Below are 17,997 nucleotides of genomic sequence, written 5' to 3'. Positions count from 1 at the left end.
ACCTTTTACTATTTAAGGCCATGCAAATAACCACTGTGAGCTGGCCTACTGTAGACAACTGCTTTACAGTAATACATTTGATGAAATATGAACAGATCTCTTAGAAATACTTAGTTTAAAAAAAAAGATTTTAGTAGGTTGTGCCATGATAGCCGTGTGATTACAACACATGCCACACATCCATAATGTCACTGGTCCAATTCTATCATGAACCATTTCTGCTTGTCAGACCTCTTCTTCATTTTAAGCTTGAGATGATTCTTTTCATTAGTATTTTTTCAGTGAGTGTTGAAATACACTGTAATGTACAGTATGCAGCGAATGTGTTAATTAATTGTAGTCTTTGGTTGACTGAAGACAACACTAAGTTATTTAGTCTGAGGGATGCAACGAACCAACTACCTTCAAATCCCAAAGTAGACTCCTCTGGTCATCCTTGCCTCTAATAATAGGAAATGATATGTATTGGTTATACACATTTCAGAGCATTTCTCCTTGCTTGCCAAGAGGTCACTTGAATGAGCAATTCCCATCTCAATGTGACTTTCATGTAAAACAAAGCCAAAGGAATTGCAGACTGCAAAATTGAAAATTCAAATGCATGTATTCGTAAGACTTTGTTCCTATGAATACCAAAGGCGAGGGTTGTACAAACACACAAGAACAAAACCGCTGCGCCACCCACCAGGCAAATACGTCTGGAGGACAAATTGGAAATTGAATCATAAACTATAAAGAGCCAAGGTTGAGTTCAGCTGTGGAAGAAAAGAGAGTCTAGATGGAGGTGGAGAAGAGAAACGAAAAAACGGCTGCATTAAATAAAAGTTCACTCTTTCTCTCCTGCCCCTGCAGAAATGCACGCTGTGCTACCTGATTGAAATGTCCTGGTTTAATAGCTCTGAAATAAAGTAAAATTCGGGAAAAGGAGGAAAAAGAGAATATGAAAAAGAGGGCAAAAAGGAGGAATGGAGTGGTACCAAAACGTAGAGCGAGAAGTCCGAAAGATGAATGGATTTAATGAAAAGGGAATTACTGTATTACTTCAATAACTGCAATCAAGGTTCATTAGTGATTGCACATTTCAATGTGTCTCCCTGTAGTTCTCTTGCCTAAATGTTAATCCACACTACTACTGTAACCTCCTAGTTCAACTCAGTGGTTTAACCAAAGGCGGAGAGTCAATAAAGGCTTAAGTCGTACTCAGGAAACCATACAGATGTTCCAGGCTGGGTCTATGCGGGGTTGGCTGGTGGGCTAACAGGTAACGATTAGCGCTAATGAATGCAATGAGAGGGCTGCAATGAGGTAATCTCACTGTGCAGCCAGAGGAAACTCTCCATTTGCACCAATTAGAGCAAACACATAATCAGACAGTGGCCATTTCTCCCATACACATACTGTAAATGCTTTAATTGTTAATTCTCGAGGGTTCAACGCTTGGTGTGAGTGCTGGGCGAGAATAATTTCCTCTGCATCCTTCTCTGATTGTTGCGTTTGCCAATAACATGTTGTAATGCGTGCGCATCTCTCCCAGATGAGCTGAACAGCTTTTTTGCACGTTTTGAGAGCAGCCAGGCTGTGGAGGCACCGAAGGACCAGGTGCCCTGCCCTTTTGCTTTAAACAGGGCAGATGTGTGCAAATCCTTTAAAAGGGTTAACCCACACAAGGCTCCTGGACCTGATGGCATCCCTGGTCGTGTTCTCAGGGTGTGTGCAGTTCAGCTGGCAGAGGTGTTCACAGACATCTTCATCAGGTCCCTGCTGCAGTCTGTAGTCCCCACATGCTTCAAACACTCCACCATCGTTCCTGTCCCCAAAAAAACAATAATCACCAGCCTCAATGACTACCGCCCCCAGTAGCACTCACCTCCATCATTATGAAGTGCTTTGAGCGGTTAGTCAAAACCTTCATCACCTCCTCCCTCCCTGACTCTCTGGACCCCCTGCAGTTTGCCTACAGAGCAAACAGGTCCACATACGACGCCATAGCCCACACCATCCACACTGCCCTCTCACACCTGGACCAGAGGAACACATACAGTATGTGAGAATGCTGTTCATTGATTACAGTTCAGCATTCGATACCATTGTGCCCTCCAAGCTGGCCATCAAGCTCAGAGACCTCAGGCTCAACAGCGCCCTCTGTGACTGGATCCTGAACTTCCTGACGGGCAGACCCCAGGCATTGCGGGTGGGAAACATCACATCCTCCACCCTGATCCTCAACACCGGTGCCCCTCAAGGCTGCATGTTCAGCCCTCTCCTCTACTCCCTGTTCACTCACGACTGCGTGGCCATACACAGCTCCAACACCATCGTGATGTTTGCTGACGACACAACCATCATCGGCCAGATCACAATCAGCTCCTTTGCAAAACAAAGGAGCTGATTGTGGATTACAGGAAGCAGCAGGGAGAGGGACACGCCCCCATCGCCATCAATGGGACTACGGTGGAGAGAGTCAGCAGCAGTTCCTTGGGGTCCACATCACTGAGGACCTGACATGGTCTCTTCACACCACCACCATCACCAAGAAAGCTCAACAGCGGCTCTTCTTCCTCCGCAGGCTGAGGAGGTTCAAAATGGATTCCAGGATACTCTCTATGGTGCACCTGTAGAAGTTGACTGGCTGCATCACGGCCTGGTACGGCAGCTGGACCGCCCTTAATCGTAAGGCTTTACAGAGGGTGGTGAAAACTGCAGAGAACATCATCAGGACGGAGGTGCCATCCATGGAGGAACTTTACTCCCAGCGGCTCAGGAAGAAATCCCTCAGGATTACAAAAGACCCCCATCACCCCAGCCACAAACTGTTCAGTCTGCTGCCGTCTGGCAGGCGTTACCGCAGCACCCGGACAAAAATAACCAGATTCAGAGACAGCTTCATCCCGCAGGCAATAAGACTGTTAAACAACTGAACTGCTGAAACAATTTCATAACATTCATCTGCTACTTAGTAATTATTTATCTATTATCTAATATATAATTCCAATAACTTGTATATAAACTCGTATTGCACTATTCCACGTTTTTTTTCTCACTTTTTTTAAAACTATTTTTATTTTTTGTATTACTTTTAATATAATATACTTTAATATTGTTTTAATAGTGTCTGCTTATCTGTATTATTGTGTTGCATTGTTGGAGAAGCCTGTGACCTAAGATTTATTTCAACGACATAATGTAGCTATGTTAGTTTGATAATAAAGGACCTTGAACCCTAGTGTTGGATTTTTTCTTTGTTATTTATCCTATCGTAACTTTACCTGTACCTTAGGACTTTGATGCGACAGTGCAAAAGGAAATGTTTGGGTCTTAGTGGATCACTGGCTTAGGTACATATTCATATGACAATGTTGTAATAACTTGGTCCCTTTTCACTTTATACTGCCAGAAAGCCAAAGTTCTCACACGTGTTTCACATAATTCGTCCTACGAACTTTAATGCTTACCTGATTTTTCCGCCAACAACATAATAACTATGACATTCATGGTTATGAGGGAAATCGCTAAACAAGTGGTGATCCCCTGCCTTTTTTTATAGTGCTATTATCAGCTCAAAATTAGAATTTTCTTATGAATACCTGAAAAACTAATTAAAATAATGGCATGCTAACATGCCAATCTTAGATAGTGGACTTCTGATGCTGCTGATCATTATCTTTTATGGAATCGATGAGAAAACATGTTCCGTGATAAAGGATTCCTAAGAAATAAGAAATGTAACATTACATTATATTTCATTCTTCAGTTTTTGGGGTATGAGAGATATAAATCAGCAATACACCGCTACTGTTTTATCTCGTGAAACTATGTATCATCTGGAATCTGCCCTAACACAGAGAAATACACACATAAATGGCAAACGCGGCAGACACATATATAGTTAGATATATTCCCAGAAAATGGCTAGTCTTTAGTAACCCAGCCACACACTCACTGTCCGCTTTTGTTTATCTGTCGACCTGGTTCTTCAGGCATCGGCCATGAATCATACCGACTCCTAGCAGAGTGCATCTCGCTGTCTGGCAAACCCTTTCTACTTTCATAGATATTCATTTTCTGCACTTGGTGGAAAATAACAGCTATAAACACACTCCCCCTTGGTAGAAATAATATTTGAGTGCATTGTGATTCTCTTGTTAAATATTTCAGGAAACATCTGCTTGACAGACATTAGAGAATATATATATCTCCTCTCCATATCCCTTGAAAACGCGGTGGAAACATGTCTGACGAGTAATAAACACAGAAGATTATCCTGTGATAGACTACAGAAGGCCAGAGTGCTTGTAGCCAGTCATCAAATACTCTCCTAGCCCCTTAATAACTGAATTTGTCATGGTTAAAACAACACATGCGTTACCAAGGACACACTGATTGGAGAAGGTGAGTTTATGCAAATGTATTTCCTTGGAATTTGTCAACACCTATTGAAGTGCAGCGAGGGAGAAAAGATGAGACAGAAAGAGAGCCAGGGGCTATATAATACCCATAATGACGAACAAATGGTTTGATCATAATTAACAGGTATCTTGATTGCTGTAAGGCAGTAGGACAAAGATCATGCGTCCTCGGGGGAAACCAGTGTGACAACATGTAACTTCATTTTAATTTGATGATCAGCCAAATAGTAAATGTTTAATCCTACCATGACCTGTTTGAACTACAATAGGTTTAGGAACTACCTCAATTCCCCATCAAGTCAAGTCAAGTCATTGATTTGCTAGCTCTTCATGGCAAATTTGCCTAACAATGTATACAACATTACCATAGCCTAAAAATTACCCATGATCCCTCATCGTGTCTGTTACAATTTGGACAGTCTCCTACCGTTGTGTTTTGCTTTGACTTAGTGTGGAACTTGAAAATGTTTGGGTTTCTACATTATTTAGCATTCTCTCCCGGGGCGTCCGGCTCCTACAAAGGGTACACAAATGAGTTTTTTGTACTTTTGGCTAAATGTATTTTATTTAGGGCTGTCAAGTTAACGCGTTAATAACGCGTTAACGCAAAAAAATAATTAACGCCACTAATTATTTTAACGCGATTAACGCATGTGTATTTTTTGTCCTCGGCCGCCCCGTAGTTTCAGAGCGCATCGAGTTTAAAATATCATCTACAAGCTGATGCTGACAGCCCCGCTCCTGCCGCCCGCTTGTGACAGACCACACTTCCACGCTCACCGGCAGGCACCGACTGGCTGTTGGGAGGACCGGGAGGGGTGTGTATGTGTGGGCCCGAGCGAGCGAGAGAGAGACCTTGCGTGCATTGTTGTTGTTAGCATCTGGTGCTAGCTAGCTGCGCTAACGGATCTAAGGAGCTGTTTAAATGAAAACAGAGGAGCGACATTTCGCCACAACTGCGCCGAGCACTTGACTTTATGCAGGAAGCCAGACAGTGGGACATTGTACGAAAAGTCAGCACACTCAGCACGGATAGTGCGCAACATGATTGCAGCGTCCAGGCAGCTCCCGTTCGAGCATATGCCTTGAGTTGCACATAGCTCCAAAGCCACACACACACACCACACACACACACACACACACACACACACACCCACACACACACACACACACACACACACACACACACACACACACACACACACACACACACACACACACACACACACACACACACACACACACACACACACACACACACACACACACACACACACACACACACACACTTTGTATTGTATTAGAGGTTCCAGGTTGAATTGAGGCGAATATTTGTAATGTTCAGAGGTTGTTGTGTTTAATATTCATGAGAATATTTGTCATTGTTCAAATGATAATAAACATTAGCATAAAGCATATTTGTCCACTCATATGTTGATAAGAGTATTACAAACTTTAAAAATATTCCTCTAAGGTACATTTAGAACAGATCAAAAATGTGCGATTAATTTGCGATTAATCGCGATTAACTATGGACAATCATGCGATTAATCGCGATTAAATATTTTAATCGACTGACAGCCCTAATTTTATTATGTTGAGCCAAGCGGAACTCTCTCGAAATAATTATTTGGTGGAAATGCAAACTACTTAGGTGTCATAAGCTGTAAAGGTTGGGAACCACTGGCTTACTATTTAAGTTTAATATTAAACAATAAGTATGTTGCTAGGGTCTAATTAATAATTTCTTGTTTCAGTCCGTGCCACCTGATCTAGCAACCTGTGGGGGGGAGGTATGTATGGACGCAGCAGTCCTCTACAGCAGGTGGTCTCCTGTGACAAATGTGGTTCCCAAAAGACTCCATGCTGTAAAAGTCACACTCACTTTACTGTGATCAAATCAAATCCCTCTCCATATTGTACCTTAGTCCCATGCTCTAACTGCCATTTTACGGGGACCTTACCACCCTAGCTCTAATTCTTATCTCCCGTCATGCTCTTCAGTCAATGAAAGCAACTTCTGTTCAAACTGTTCATATGAACTACTTCGTTGTGTCAATAGCAGTCACTGATCTTGCCACTAGACAATGAAAACTGATTTTAGATAATAAATAAATAAATATATAGGCAGGAGTCAATGATGTACTGAATGTATTTGCTGACTTATGAGGAGAGTAATATTTAATTTATCACACTTTTTTTTTTACACAAACACAGCAACATGGAAAACGATTTCTTTATTCAAATGTCACAGACATGAAGCAAAAAGCATTTTTTCCAAAAAAGCTGAACAATTCAAATGTCTGTTAAAATGGTAAACCCCTTTTAACCCAGTACCACAAAGAACATAATGATTACAATGCCACTTATTCTCATGTCTACTAACAGACATCATACCTTGATATCCCGCAGACCTTGATTTTAGTTAGTTTAAAAAAAAAAATCCTATGCCAACAAATGTGTCCCTTTCTCTTTAAAATCCTGAAACCATATGTGCATGAAATAGCCACAAAAAGACACCGCACATTTATTTGAAGTAAATCATGAGCTCTAAAATGAACATTAGGGATACCGAGTTCATTTTTGTATTGTAAGAGACTCAATGATGATAATTTGCTATCTTCATTTTCTGTCCTACTCTTTATAATTACTTTATTTTAACAATGCTCTTTTTCACTCTCTCTCACATGAAAAAACACAACACACACGCTCCAGTGTTTCAACCAGTGAAATAAACCAGGAGAGAACGCTTGGATGTTCGTCAAAATTGTAATCTTCAGCTTGAATCTTTCACAGGCCATATGGAGGCGTGTTGTAGACGCAGCAGAGAGTGCAGTTTTACTGTGGAGTAGCCTTTAAGGAGGGCAGACAGCCTGTCTCCGCACATCACATTAGAGAGCCTCTTTGAGTGTGCATGCATGTAAGCGTGTCTGCATGTTTTGTGTATCTTTCTGTGTGCATTTACTGCAGGCCTGTGTGCCTCCCTGACTGAGTGCACATGTCTCTCTGAGCCTGTGTGAGAGTGATTTAGCCCATGCATTATAGCACACCTATACATCTCTGTCTTTACATCTCTGTTTGCCCTTCTTGTCAGACAGAATGCCTTTCAGAGTAAGTTAAATTCTGAGCAGCCTCTAATCAGTGGCGATGTATGGAGATTGCAGCCCATAGACCGAGAATCAATGACTCGACAGTGTGTGGCGAAGTGATCAGCATAATCGCTGTTTCGCTTTATTTCAAAATCCAAGCCAAGCTGTTTCTTTAGGACTATTAGCAAAGCTACTGAGACGTTTAACCAAGGCCTATCTACAAATAAGATCTCTTCATTTTAGGAGATCTGTACTTCGCTTAGAGTGTTAGAGCTCTGTGGTCTGGGTATAAAGCCTGATCTTTTTCACACAATTCTGTAATGATCTGTATGATTAAGCATGGGACTAAGAGAATAAGACAGGAGGATGGATGGTTTAACAGATGGAGAGGCACCAATGGCAAACGAGAGGCATATTTTTCTGTTCTGGCCTGAGAGATAGAAATCTGCTGAATAAAAGGGGAGCAGAAGTTAGGAAGGCACACACACATTCCCACACAGACAAACACACACACATACACACATGCTGAGCCTTCTTTTGCCACATCTAAACCGCCTCCACTTTCCTCCTGAGCTGTCAGTTGTTAGCACACAGTTATTGCGTTAGTAACCAGAACACACAAACACACATATGGTCTGTGCAAGTGGCCACAAATTAAAAAACATTTTTTTCTATGCTCATGGGATCAGGAGTTTAAGCTATTTTCCACTACAAAAGGCAGGACAGCTAAAACAGGAAATATTCATCATACACAGCATATTTATTTTTTAAGCAAGAACATTAAGAGACAACATACACTGCTTCCATTTTCATCAGCTTAATTTTCAGTCTTATATATTACAATCATTTGTTGGGGGATTCCAGCATTTATGTGAGTGTAAGAGATGGAGACAGTTTGTGACATAAGGGTGAGAGTGTCAACCTTGGAGTGACCTAAGGGATTGTATTTAGTTATTATCTGATTACTGGTCTGTTTTTCCCCTCTCAGACAACCTGCAACTGGATAACGCTGTAACTCCCTGATTACAACTTACTTTACAATCAATCACCCATTAACGGGAGCACTCAGGTGATACACGTGCCCATAACACACCCCTCCCACACACACACAAACACACACACATATAACCGTGTCCGACTAAAAGACCGACCCCACCATTACTGCCACTCTGTCAATGGAGAGTACGATAAGATAACCATGAGAGATTCTTTAACGACACAAAATAAAAACTGCTAAATGTACCTCCATCCTCTCTCTGCCTTTTCACCGTATTTCCATTTATGAAAATGTTTGCCCTTGCCATGTTTAAAATCTCTGTGTGAGAGAATATGCCTAGCAGCCAGGGAACAGCAGAGTCAATCTTACAAACCACACACACACACACACACACACACACACACACACACACACACACACACACCACACACACACACACACACACACACACACACACACACACACACACACACACACACACACACACACACACACACACACACACACACACACACACACACACACACACACACACAAAGCTGTTGTTATAGGTAGCTGTATTCCAGCAAGGACACACACATAACTCACACAAAAACCTTGTATTTTCTTAGAAGTGATAACATTATGAGGAACTCCCAATTTCCACACAGAAGGCCAAAGGATTCACTCACGATCCATCTCAGATGCTGCATTCTTTAGATTTAAAGAAGAGACTCATCAATCATGTCAGTCATCCCGCTAATGGAACATCGGTACGAGGCAGATGTTCAGACACACAATTCACTGACTGCAGTATAAATGTCTTTAGCGTCAGTGACGTGAGACGCGCCGTAACAACAATGACAAAGACAACCAGTTCAGATGAAGGGCAGCTGGTGCATGTCACTTTATCAAGGCATGAAAGCCAAAGGCAGAGCTTAACATTTTCAAGCCATCACTGCCCTTCATATACCGTCAAACCAAAGACGAGATTCACAGTCATCACTTCCTGGTTGTATCCTTAGGCGATTTTGTCATTGTCCATTACTTATTTTGGTCAGATTTAAGATGTTACTCACGTCCCTGGGTCCATCTCCTTTTTGCTCCACGAGGAAGAGCAGTGTTTACCACGTCTTTTATAGAGGCATTAACCTTTACAACTTGTAGACTGACATCTTACAACCCCTAGTGCTCCAAATGTGTGCATCTTTGTAGACATCAGAAAAGAGGACACTTGATGGACAACCACATTTTATTTTTAAGAAAATGTGTTTTTTTAAATAATAAAGACAATACATTTGGTTTGATTTAAACCATCCTCATTGACAAAATATGGCTGGAAAGTCTTCTTAAAATACATTTTATAAAAGCTCTGTATTCATAGACAGGCAGCAGGTACGTCATGCTTTTTTCCCCGGGGCAAGGTCATTTTCAGTGTCACACACAGGTGATCATTGTAAAGCAAAGAGGCGAAGATACCCCGCCTCTGGGCTCAATCACGCTTGTGACTCAGCTCCTTGTCTTTTAGCTTTTATGAGGGGGGAGGGGGGGGGGGCTCACAAAGCAAGGGATTTGTAATCCAAAAGACTCAGTGCTGTAACCTACGGGCATTTTGGAAAGACGCCCCACTCTGACGGGGACTGAAAAGACATGAAATCCCCTGAACTGAAAAGACCTTCCTTGTCGGATTACTCACATTCTCCTTCTTTTCATTAAATAACTTATTGGGTGTTCTTCCTGGCAACTAGCCTCTGTGGTCTCGTATTTTGTTGTGAATCCAACCTCTGCATTCCCTCGGGTGGCACACGGCCTATTCACTCTCACTTTACAAAACTTGAAAAGAAATTGGCTTCAGAGGCTGCCTGTTGTGGTAATTCATGATAGATCCAATACCGTGAATGCTGCACAAAGCATCACCCAAGTGAGAGGATGATGTACTACACACACACATGATTGGGCTTGCAGTACCTGTGTGGCTCCTGTGTGCCTGTGTGAGGGATGCCAGACAGAGGGACAGCAGTAGACTCCACACCCCCACTCCACAAATGCAAGGGCCCCGTTCCCGCATTCTGCCGAAGAGAAAGAGAAACAAACATTAGAGAACACACTTAATAAAAGATTGTGTACTGTACACATGCCTTTATCAACTGTTGGTATGTGAGCACAGTTTATTCACAATTACTGGATTTAAGACATGCTACCAAGAATCAATCCTGATGATGTTGGTAATCTGTCAAGGATTTAACTTGTCGAGTGAAATATCTCCATGTCTACTACATGGATTAGGAAAACATTTGGAACAGACTATCATGATTCCCATATGATGAATACTCACAATTTAAGCCATGCCCTGATCTCTCCTCTAAAGCTACAATGAGCTTGACTTTTGCAGATTTGAGAGAAATGGATTTGTGAATTAAATAAAATGAATTTAATTTTGGTGAATCAGTGACTTTTAAAATAGCGCCACCATGAGTAAAAAATAAAGAAACAACTAATTGGTGTATGAATAAATACATGAAAAACTAGTAAAAGCCTCAGCTGTTCTTTGTGTTCAGTGTAAATTAGCCAATGTTTGAATGCTAACAAGCTGAACTGAGATTGTTAACATGGTACAGTAAATGTTATATAGGCAAGGCAAGTTTATTTATATAGCACTTTTCAACACAAGGCAATTCAAAGTGCTTTACAAAAAATAAAAGACATTAAGAAAATGGCATTTAAAATCAGTCATTAAAAAGAAAAGCTAATAAATTAAACATTAAAAGAAAAAATACATGGATAAAAGTTACAGTGCAGTCTAAGATATGAATAGTTTAATTAAAAGCAGCGACAAAAAGAAAAGTCTTCAGCCTGGATTTAAAAGTAGTCAGAGTTGCAGCGGACCTGCAGGTTTCTGGGAGTTTGTTCCAGATATTTGGAGCATAATAACTGAACGCTGCTTTACCATGTTTAGTTCTGACTCTGGGGACAGAAAGCTGACCAGTCCCTGAAGACCTGAGAGATCTGGATGGTTCATAATTTAGCAGGAGGTCAGAAATGTATTTTGGGCCTAAACCATTCAGTGCTTTATAAACCAGCAGCAGTATTTTGAAATCTATTCTTTGACACACAGGAAGCCAGTGTAAAGACTTCAGAACAGGAGTGATGTGATCCACTTTCTTAGTGTTAGTGAGGACTCGAGCAGCGGCGTTCTGAATCAGCTGCAGCTTTCTAATAGATTTATTAGTGAGACCTGTGAAGACACCATTGCAGTAGTCGAGTCTACTGAAGATAAAAGCATGGACAAGTTTTTCCAACTCCTGCTGTGACATTAGTCTTTTAATCCTAGATATATTCTTTAGGTGATAGTAGGCTGATTTAGTAACTGTTTTAATATGACTGTTGAAACTCAGGTCAGAGTCCATGACTACACCTAGATTTCTGGCTTTATCTGTTGTTTTGAACATTGCAGACTGAAGCTCAGCGCTAACTTTTATACGTTCTGTCTTGGCTCCAAAAACCATTACCTCAGTTTTGTCTTTGTTTAATTGGAGAAAGTTCTGACACATCCAGTCATTGATTTGTTTTTCATTATCTGAGCCAGTGGTAGCATGTAGATGTTAAAGGAGAGGTGTCATGGCCATTTCCACTGATCATAATTCCATTGTTGAGGTCTACTAAAATAGAAAAATACTGTGCAATTTTCCAAACTCACATTGGTTTCTCATACAGCATCTCTGTAAAGTATGTGTATTCAGCAGTATTCACTTTCTCCACTAAACGGCTCGCTGCAGCTCTTGCCCCCCCCCCCCTCCCTGTGAGCCCAGTGTGCTCCGATTGGTCGGGACCAGTCGGGACGTTGTGAATCGCGCTGAACTCCGTGGAGGTGTGATTTCCTTGTTTAGCGATACACAGCGAAACACAGCCAAACTCAACCTGAGCACACACAAAGTCACAGCCGAAGTAAAAACAATAAGTGTGGCTTGATATTGAGTAAGAAAAAGGTTGATAAACGCTTTGAGAATGGGTCTGCAGTGAGAATTTCGCCGCGATCCCAACTGTCTGTTATCAGCCTGCAGCCAGGGAGGAGAAATCAGCAGAGCTGCCTGCACTGAGTGTGTGTGTGAGGAAGTCGTGGATTGGTCAATTTGGACCAATCAGCGGGGGCTTAACGTAACAGCTCCGCGGACGTAACGTAACGGCTCCACGGATTTGCCCATTTGGTTCCGGGTACCGCATGACCGTATCACGTCATAGTTCTGGGCGTGGCTACTGGGTGTTCACACGTCACAATGTCCAGGAAGAACATGGAAGAAGGTCAAATAGTTCCAACGAGGCGTTTTGGGGAGGTATTTTCTGTGTTAGAGCTTTACTCCCAACAGGGTGCACTTTGAGGGTTTTGACTCTGCATCCCATTTACATGCATAAAAACCTTCATAACACACAAGGGGACGGGTAATAACCGGAAAAGCATGACATGTCTCCTTTAAAGAGAAGAGGCCCCAAGATGGAGCCTTGAGGAACCCCACATGTCATATTTGTCAACTCAGATTTGTATTTACCTATAGAAACAAAGTTGTTTCTGTCCTTTAAGTAGGATTCAAACCAATTTAGAACTGTTTCCGAAAGTCCCACCCAGTTTTCCAGTCGGTCTAGTAATATGCTGTGGACAACAGTGTCAAACGCAGCACTGAGATCTAATAATACTAACACTGAAGTTCTGCCACTGTCTGTGTTTAAGTGGATGTCATTAAAGACCTTTACAAGAGCAGTCTCAGTGCTGTGGTTTGGACGAAAGCCTGACTGGAACACATCAAAACAGTTATTTAAATGCAAGAAATTACTCAACTGTTGAAAAACTACTTTTTCAATGATTTTACCTAGAAATGGGAGGTTTGATATGGGCCTGTAATTGTTCATTACTGAAGCATCTAGATTATTCTTTTTTCAGAGTGGTTTAATGACCGCATTTTTCAGGGCCTGTGGAAAAATACCTGAGTGAAGAGATTTGTTTACTACAGTATATGAAGTAGATCTGAGGCCATGCAAGGCAAAACATCTTTGAAAAATCCTGTTGGAATAATATCAAGGCAGCAAGAGGAGGATTTCAGAAGTTGAATAATGTCCTCAAAATCATTGCAATCATTGTGGATAGAAATTCAGAGGCTACTGACACTGGGGGGTTTGTTAGTCTGTCAACGGTAGCAAACAAGGCACGTGCGTTGTTTTTGTTTTTGGTAATGATGTCAGAGAAGAACGATTGTCGTGCGTTTTTCAATTCCAAATTATAAAGGCCAAGTCTCTCTTTATAGATTTCAAAGTGAACCTGGAGATTTGTTTTTCGCCACCTGCGTTCACCTTTTCGACATTCTCTTTTTTCTGTTTTCACGGTCATGGCCTTTCTCCATGGAGATATTTTCTTGCCAGACACTTCCTTTACCTTAGTTGGAGCAATGGCATCTATAACATTTTAAATTTTTTAATTAAAATGATCTACTAGCTCATTTACTGAGATGTTAGCAGGGGCAAGTGTGGAAGAAAAATTCTGAGTAAACATTTCCCTAGTATTTTCAGTTAAATATCGCTTTGTGGTTACCTCTTTTTGAACATTTTTGTGAACAGAAATAGAGCTCTCAAAGAAAACACAGGAATGGTCAGAGAGTGCAACATCAGTCACCACAACCTTAGAGATATTCAGACCCTTTGAGATAATTAAGTCCAGAGTGTGCCCCTTATTGTGCGTGGGCTCCGTCACATGCTGAGTCAGTCCATAGCTATCAAGAACATATATAAGCTTTGTTATAGTGGGCATTTTAGCATTAAGCTATCACAGACTAACAGATATCTTTCCATGGCTGCAGACATGTAATGTTGTTAAAGCCTAAATGCTAAAATGTTAGACAACCTGTTCACTGTTAAACTTAAAGACACAAACAACATTCACACAAACCATAGAGCACCGAACTGAAAACAAATAATATATTTACTCAGGGGAAATTATTGTTTACTGGAAAAACATTCAAACAGAAGGGGATATGGTGAGTCACTCAGAGAGAGAGAGGGAAAGATGGGGAGAGAGAAAACATTACTTTGGAAACTCCGTTTGATTCTCTATCTTGGCAGCTAACAGAAAACGTTAAAAACACGGATAAACCAATTTCTTATAATCAAGCCCACATAGTTATATCCAGTGATTACCTACTTTGTTTGTGTTTGTGTGTTTAGATAGTTGCTAAAAGACAACATATGTCGAGTGAAGAGGACTGTAATCCAAACCAAAACAGTGCTTTAGTTTGCACACAAAAACCTCACAAACAAGAAATAAACCTTCTAATAATAAAAACTTTAATATCATAATAATGAAAGATCTCTCAAGAAAACATATTGTAATAAAAAAGAATACCAACCAGTATTATGTTTCATTATACTTTTTATATTAAATTTAACATTTTTATTATATAACTCTAGGTCGGATGCAGATTTGCAAATGCTGGCAGGTGTTTGCATCGCAGTGGTGAGCAGGGATGCATATGATTAAAGCACTTTGTATTCGGAGCACTGAGTGGGACAGAAACTTCCACTACAGACAAACAAACTCTTTCTTCACTGAGGAAACTGTTTTTTTGAGTAAGCTTGTATACGTGTTTAAGTGTTTAAATAAATAACTGCAGGAGGCTAGCAGAGCAAAAGCAAATATCTGAGAGTAAAGAACAACATGAAGAGAAACGTAACAACCCATTTAAGCCGAAACATGTCATGTTAACTTGAACATTTGAAAGGAACTGGGTATATTTAAGTGGTTGGGAGGATGTAGAAACACAGAACCCTTTATTTAAATCAAACTACTACTCTGGTTTGTAAAACCTTAATGTCTTTGCAGCTCCAAGAGTTGATTTCTGTCTTTTTATGTCTCGACAGGGAGATTTTTCTCAGATTGGAGTGAGCATGTTGTTGCTTTGTCCCCTTTTATTTCTGGTATAGGTTTAAATCCCTCACTGCAAGGAACTCTAAAGACCATAATCTGATACAATAGAAGAACTCAAAATTTAAAAACACAGTTTTTCCCAAAATTGAGGAACCATTTTCTTTCTAACATACTATACTCTTCATTAAGTAAGAACGAGCCTCTCACTTACTAGTAGAGCCAAGCATTCTTCTGCGCAGTGATTTGGTTTTCTGGGTGTAGTTTTGGTAAAAAAAAGAATATATATTACATAGATGTTATCAATAATAGATTAACTTGTGTAACCTGGACATGATTTTTGGAAAGAGAAATGTCCCCTGTTAAGTTTTTCAAATTGTAATATAACAACAAAAGTGCCATTTACTTCCATTCTTCAGATTAGCTTGGTGCAGATGAGACTATACACACGGCTGGTTGGGTCTCAGTATATGTGCTGATATATATATCTTCAAATGTGTGTGGGTATATATAGTCACATTAGTGTGTCTGTGTGTGTGAGAGTGTTTTTGCCATGAGGAAGTGTGTGTTAAACCCTGGCTTGAGTTCTGAGTTGGTTGTGTGAGTCATCTGACTATATAGCCATGCATTTGAAGAGCTGGGAGGAACTGCAAAGCCAGATTGGCTGAGCCAAGGCTTTTTGTGTTTAGAGGGCATCACACACACACAGAATCATACACATCTCCGTTTTATTGTCGCTTTTTGCCCTTTCTCCCATTTATCCTCATTCCTATTTCCTCTTCTCCCTCCCTCCCTCCCTCCCCCTCTTCACCCATTTCTCCTGTCCACATCTATGCTCTGCTTGTAGTAAATGATAAGGAGACAAAGCAGAGAAGCAGCCTGCTTCCTCTTCAGCTCATTTAGACACACAGCAGTGTTTGTGATGCAGTGCCACTTCATTTTGGCTGGTTGTTATGTCTGTCTGCCGCAGAAATTAGTGGGTGTGCGGTACAGAAATGAATTCAGAATGGAGCAGAAAGAGAGAGAGAGAGAGAGAGAGAGAGAGAGAGAGAGAGAGAGAGAGAGAGAGAGAGAGAGAGAGAGAGAGAGGAGAGAGAGAGAGAGAGAGAGAGAGAGGAGAGAGAGAGAGAGAGAGAGAGAGAGAGAAGGAGGTGTGTGTGTGTGTGAGAGCATTCTGTGTGTGATTGCTAAGGTACACAGGGTTCTGATCAATAGCATCTAAGCAGTTTGACTACATCGTCAGTATCAAACTCAAGAGCCGATGGTGACACACACACACACACCCTCACACGTCGGCACAACCTCTCATATAGAAATAAACTAAAAAACAACAGTGATGTCATGCTTTAATAAGCCTAAAGAACTTTCAGACTGATCTAATGAGACTGCTGAAAAACAATCGTGTTTGCATGTGTTAACATCTGAAGCATGTTATTCCCATGCATGTTCGGAAATGTCTCCAGCAGCCCCTTCAGGAAGTAGATGTCAGGTAGAACTCCTCTAATCATATCCACCCGTATAGAAATCAGCATTGAATCCTATAACCCTGGATGATGTAGCTTTCATTAACGTAAAACAGTGAAAGAGAAAGGAAGAGCGAGAGGAGAGAGAGAGGTAGAGCTGGAGAAAGGGTGGTGGTCTCCGATGAGTTCTGCAGTCTGTTCCTTCCCTTTAATTAGTCCCATTGGAATGGCCTCCCGCTCCATGCGGCTGATCAGCTTCCCCTCTATATCTCCAGTCTGTATTTGCCTGTATGGGCGCGCGTGTGTGTGTGTGTGTGTGTGTGTGTGTGTGTGTGTGTGTGTGTGTGTGTGTGTGTGTGTGTGTGTGTGTGTGTGTGTGTTTGAATGCATCTTAGACAAAGCCGGACAGACATCTCACAGGCATATGAGCGCTGGTTTATCTCCCAACAGGCAATGAGAACAAATGTAGTGGAAATACATTAATATTCAAGGAGTTTCCATTCCCTGAGATATGCATTTGGAAAAATAGGATGCCTGTTCTTTCTAGATCAGTTAGTGTGATAATTAACATGAAGTGGTTTTGATGTCAGAAGATATAGAGAACTGAATCTGTAGTTTGTAATATTAAGGAAGGATTTTCAGTCAGTGAAATACTTGAAATACAGTGAAATACTTGAAATACAGTGATTTGTACATGGCTCTGTCAATATAAACAAAGTGGCTTGGACTGAGCCACACAGCACTAGGACAGTAGGGAGGGATATGTGTTTATCTTCTCTCTACCTGTGAGTCATTATCCATAATATGCTGTTAATTATAATACTAAATATGCTCATAATCAAATTTAATTTTCCCACGTTGGTCCTGATTAGGCAGGATGATAATCTCCAAAACCGTCCAATAAATACATACATGTCAGTCAGAATAACTTTATGTTTACTCATCTTTATGTATTACTTGAACAGAAATAAATATTACTAAATGACATCTATTCTCTAGACCAGACCAAATGTTCTTCACTGCAGGGGAGAAAATCCCAGTGGTTATTTAGTCATATTCATTTTAATGATATAATTACATGTCAGAAAAGACTAATTGACCTACTTGTGCGTGATATATGTGATCCCATACAAGCTGTTACCTGGTCTGTGCATGAACT

At 40.9% G+C, this 17,997-nt stretch overlaps 1 protein-coding gene across 1 annotated transcript in view; it reads right to left on the bottom strand.

Annotated features, from left to right (window-relative positions):
• LOC117541977 (chemokine-like protein TAFA-2) overlaps nt 1-17,997 on the bottom strand; it is an 89,167-nt gene that overhangs the window by 32,065 nt on the left and 39,105 nt on the right. The window contains exon 2 of the mRNA XM_034209372.1: nt 10,440-10,540. Within this exon, the coding sequence (XP_034065263.1) occupies nt 10,440-10,539 (100 nt within the window). The 5' untranslated portion in view covers nt 10,540. The remainder of the gene's footprint in view (nt 1-10,439; nt 10,541-17,997) is intronic.

Source organism: Gymnodraco acuticeps, unplaced genomic scaffold, assembly GCF_902827175.1.
Source record: "Gymnodraco acuticeps unplaced genomic scaffold, fGymAcu1.1, whole genome shotgun sequence".
NCBI lineage: Eukaryota > Metazoa > Chordata > Actinopteri > Perciformes > Bathydraconidae > Gymnodraco > Gymnodraco acuticeps.
Note: the sequence above shows the minus strand (reverse complement) of the source record. Positions and strands in the feature narration are given on the sequence as shown.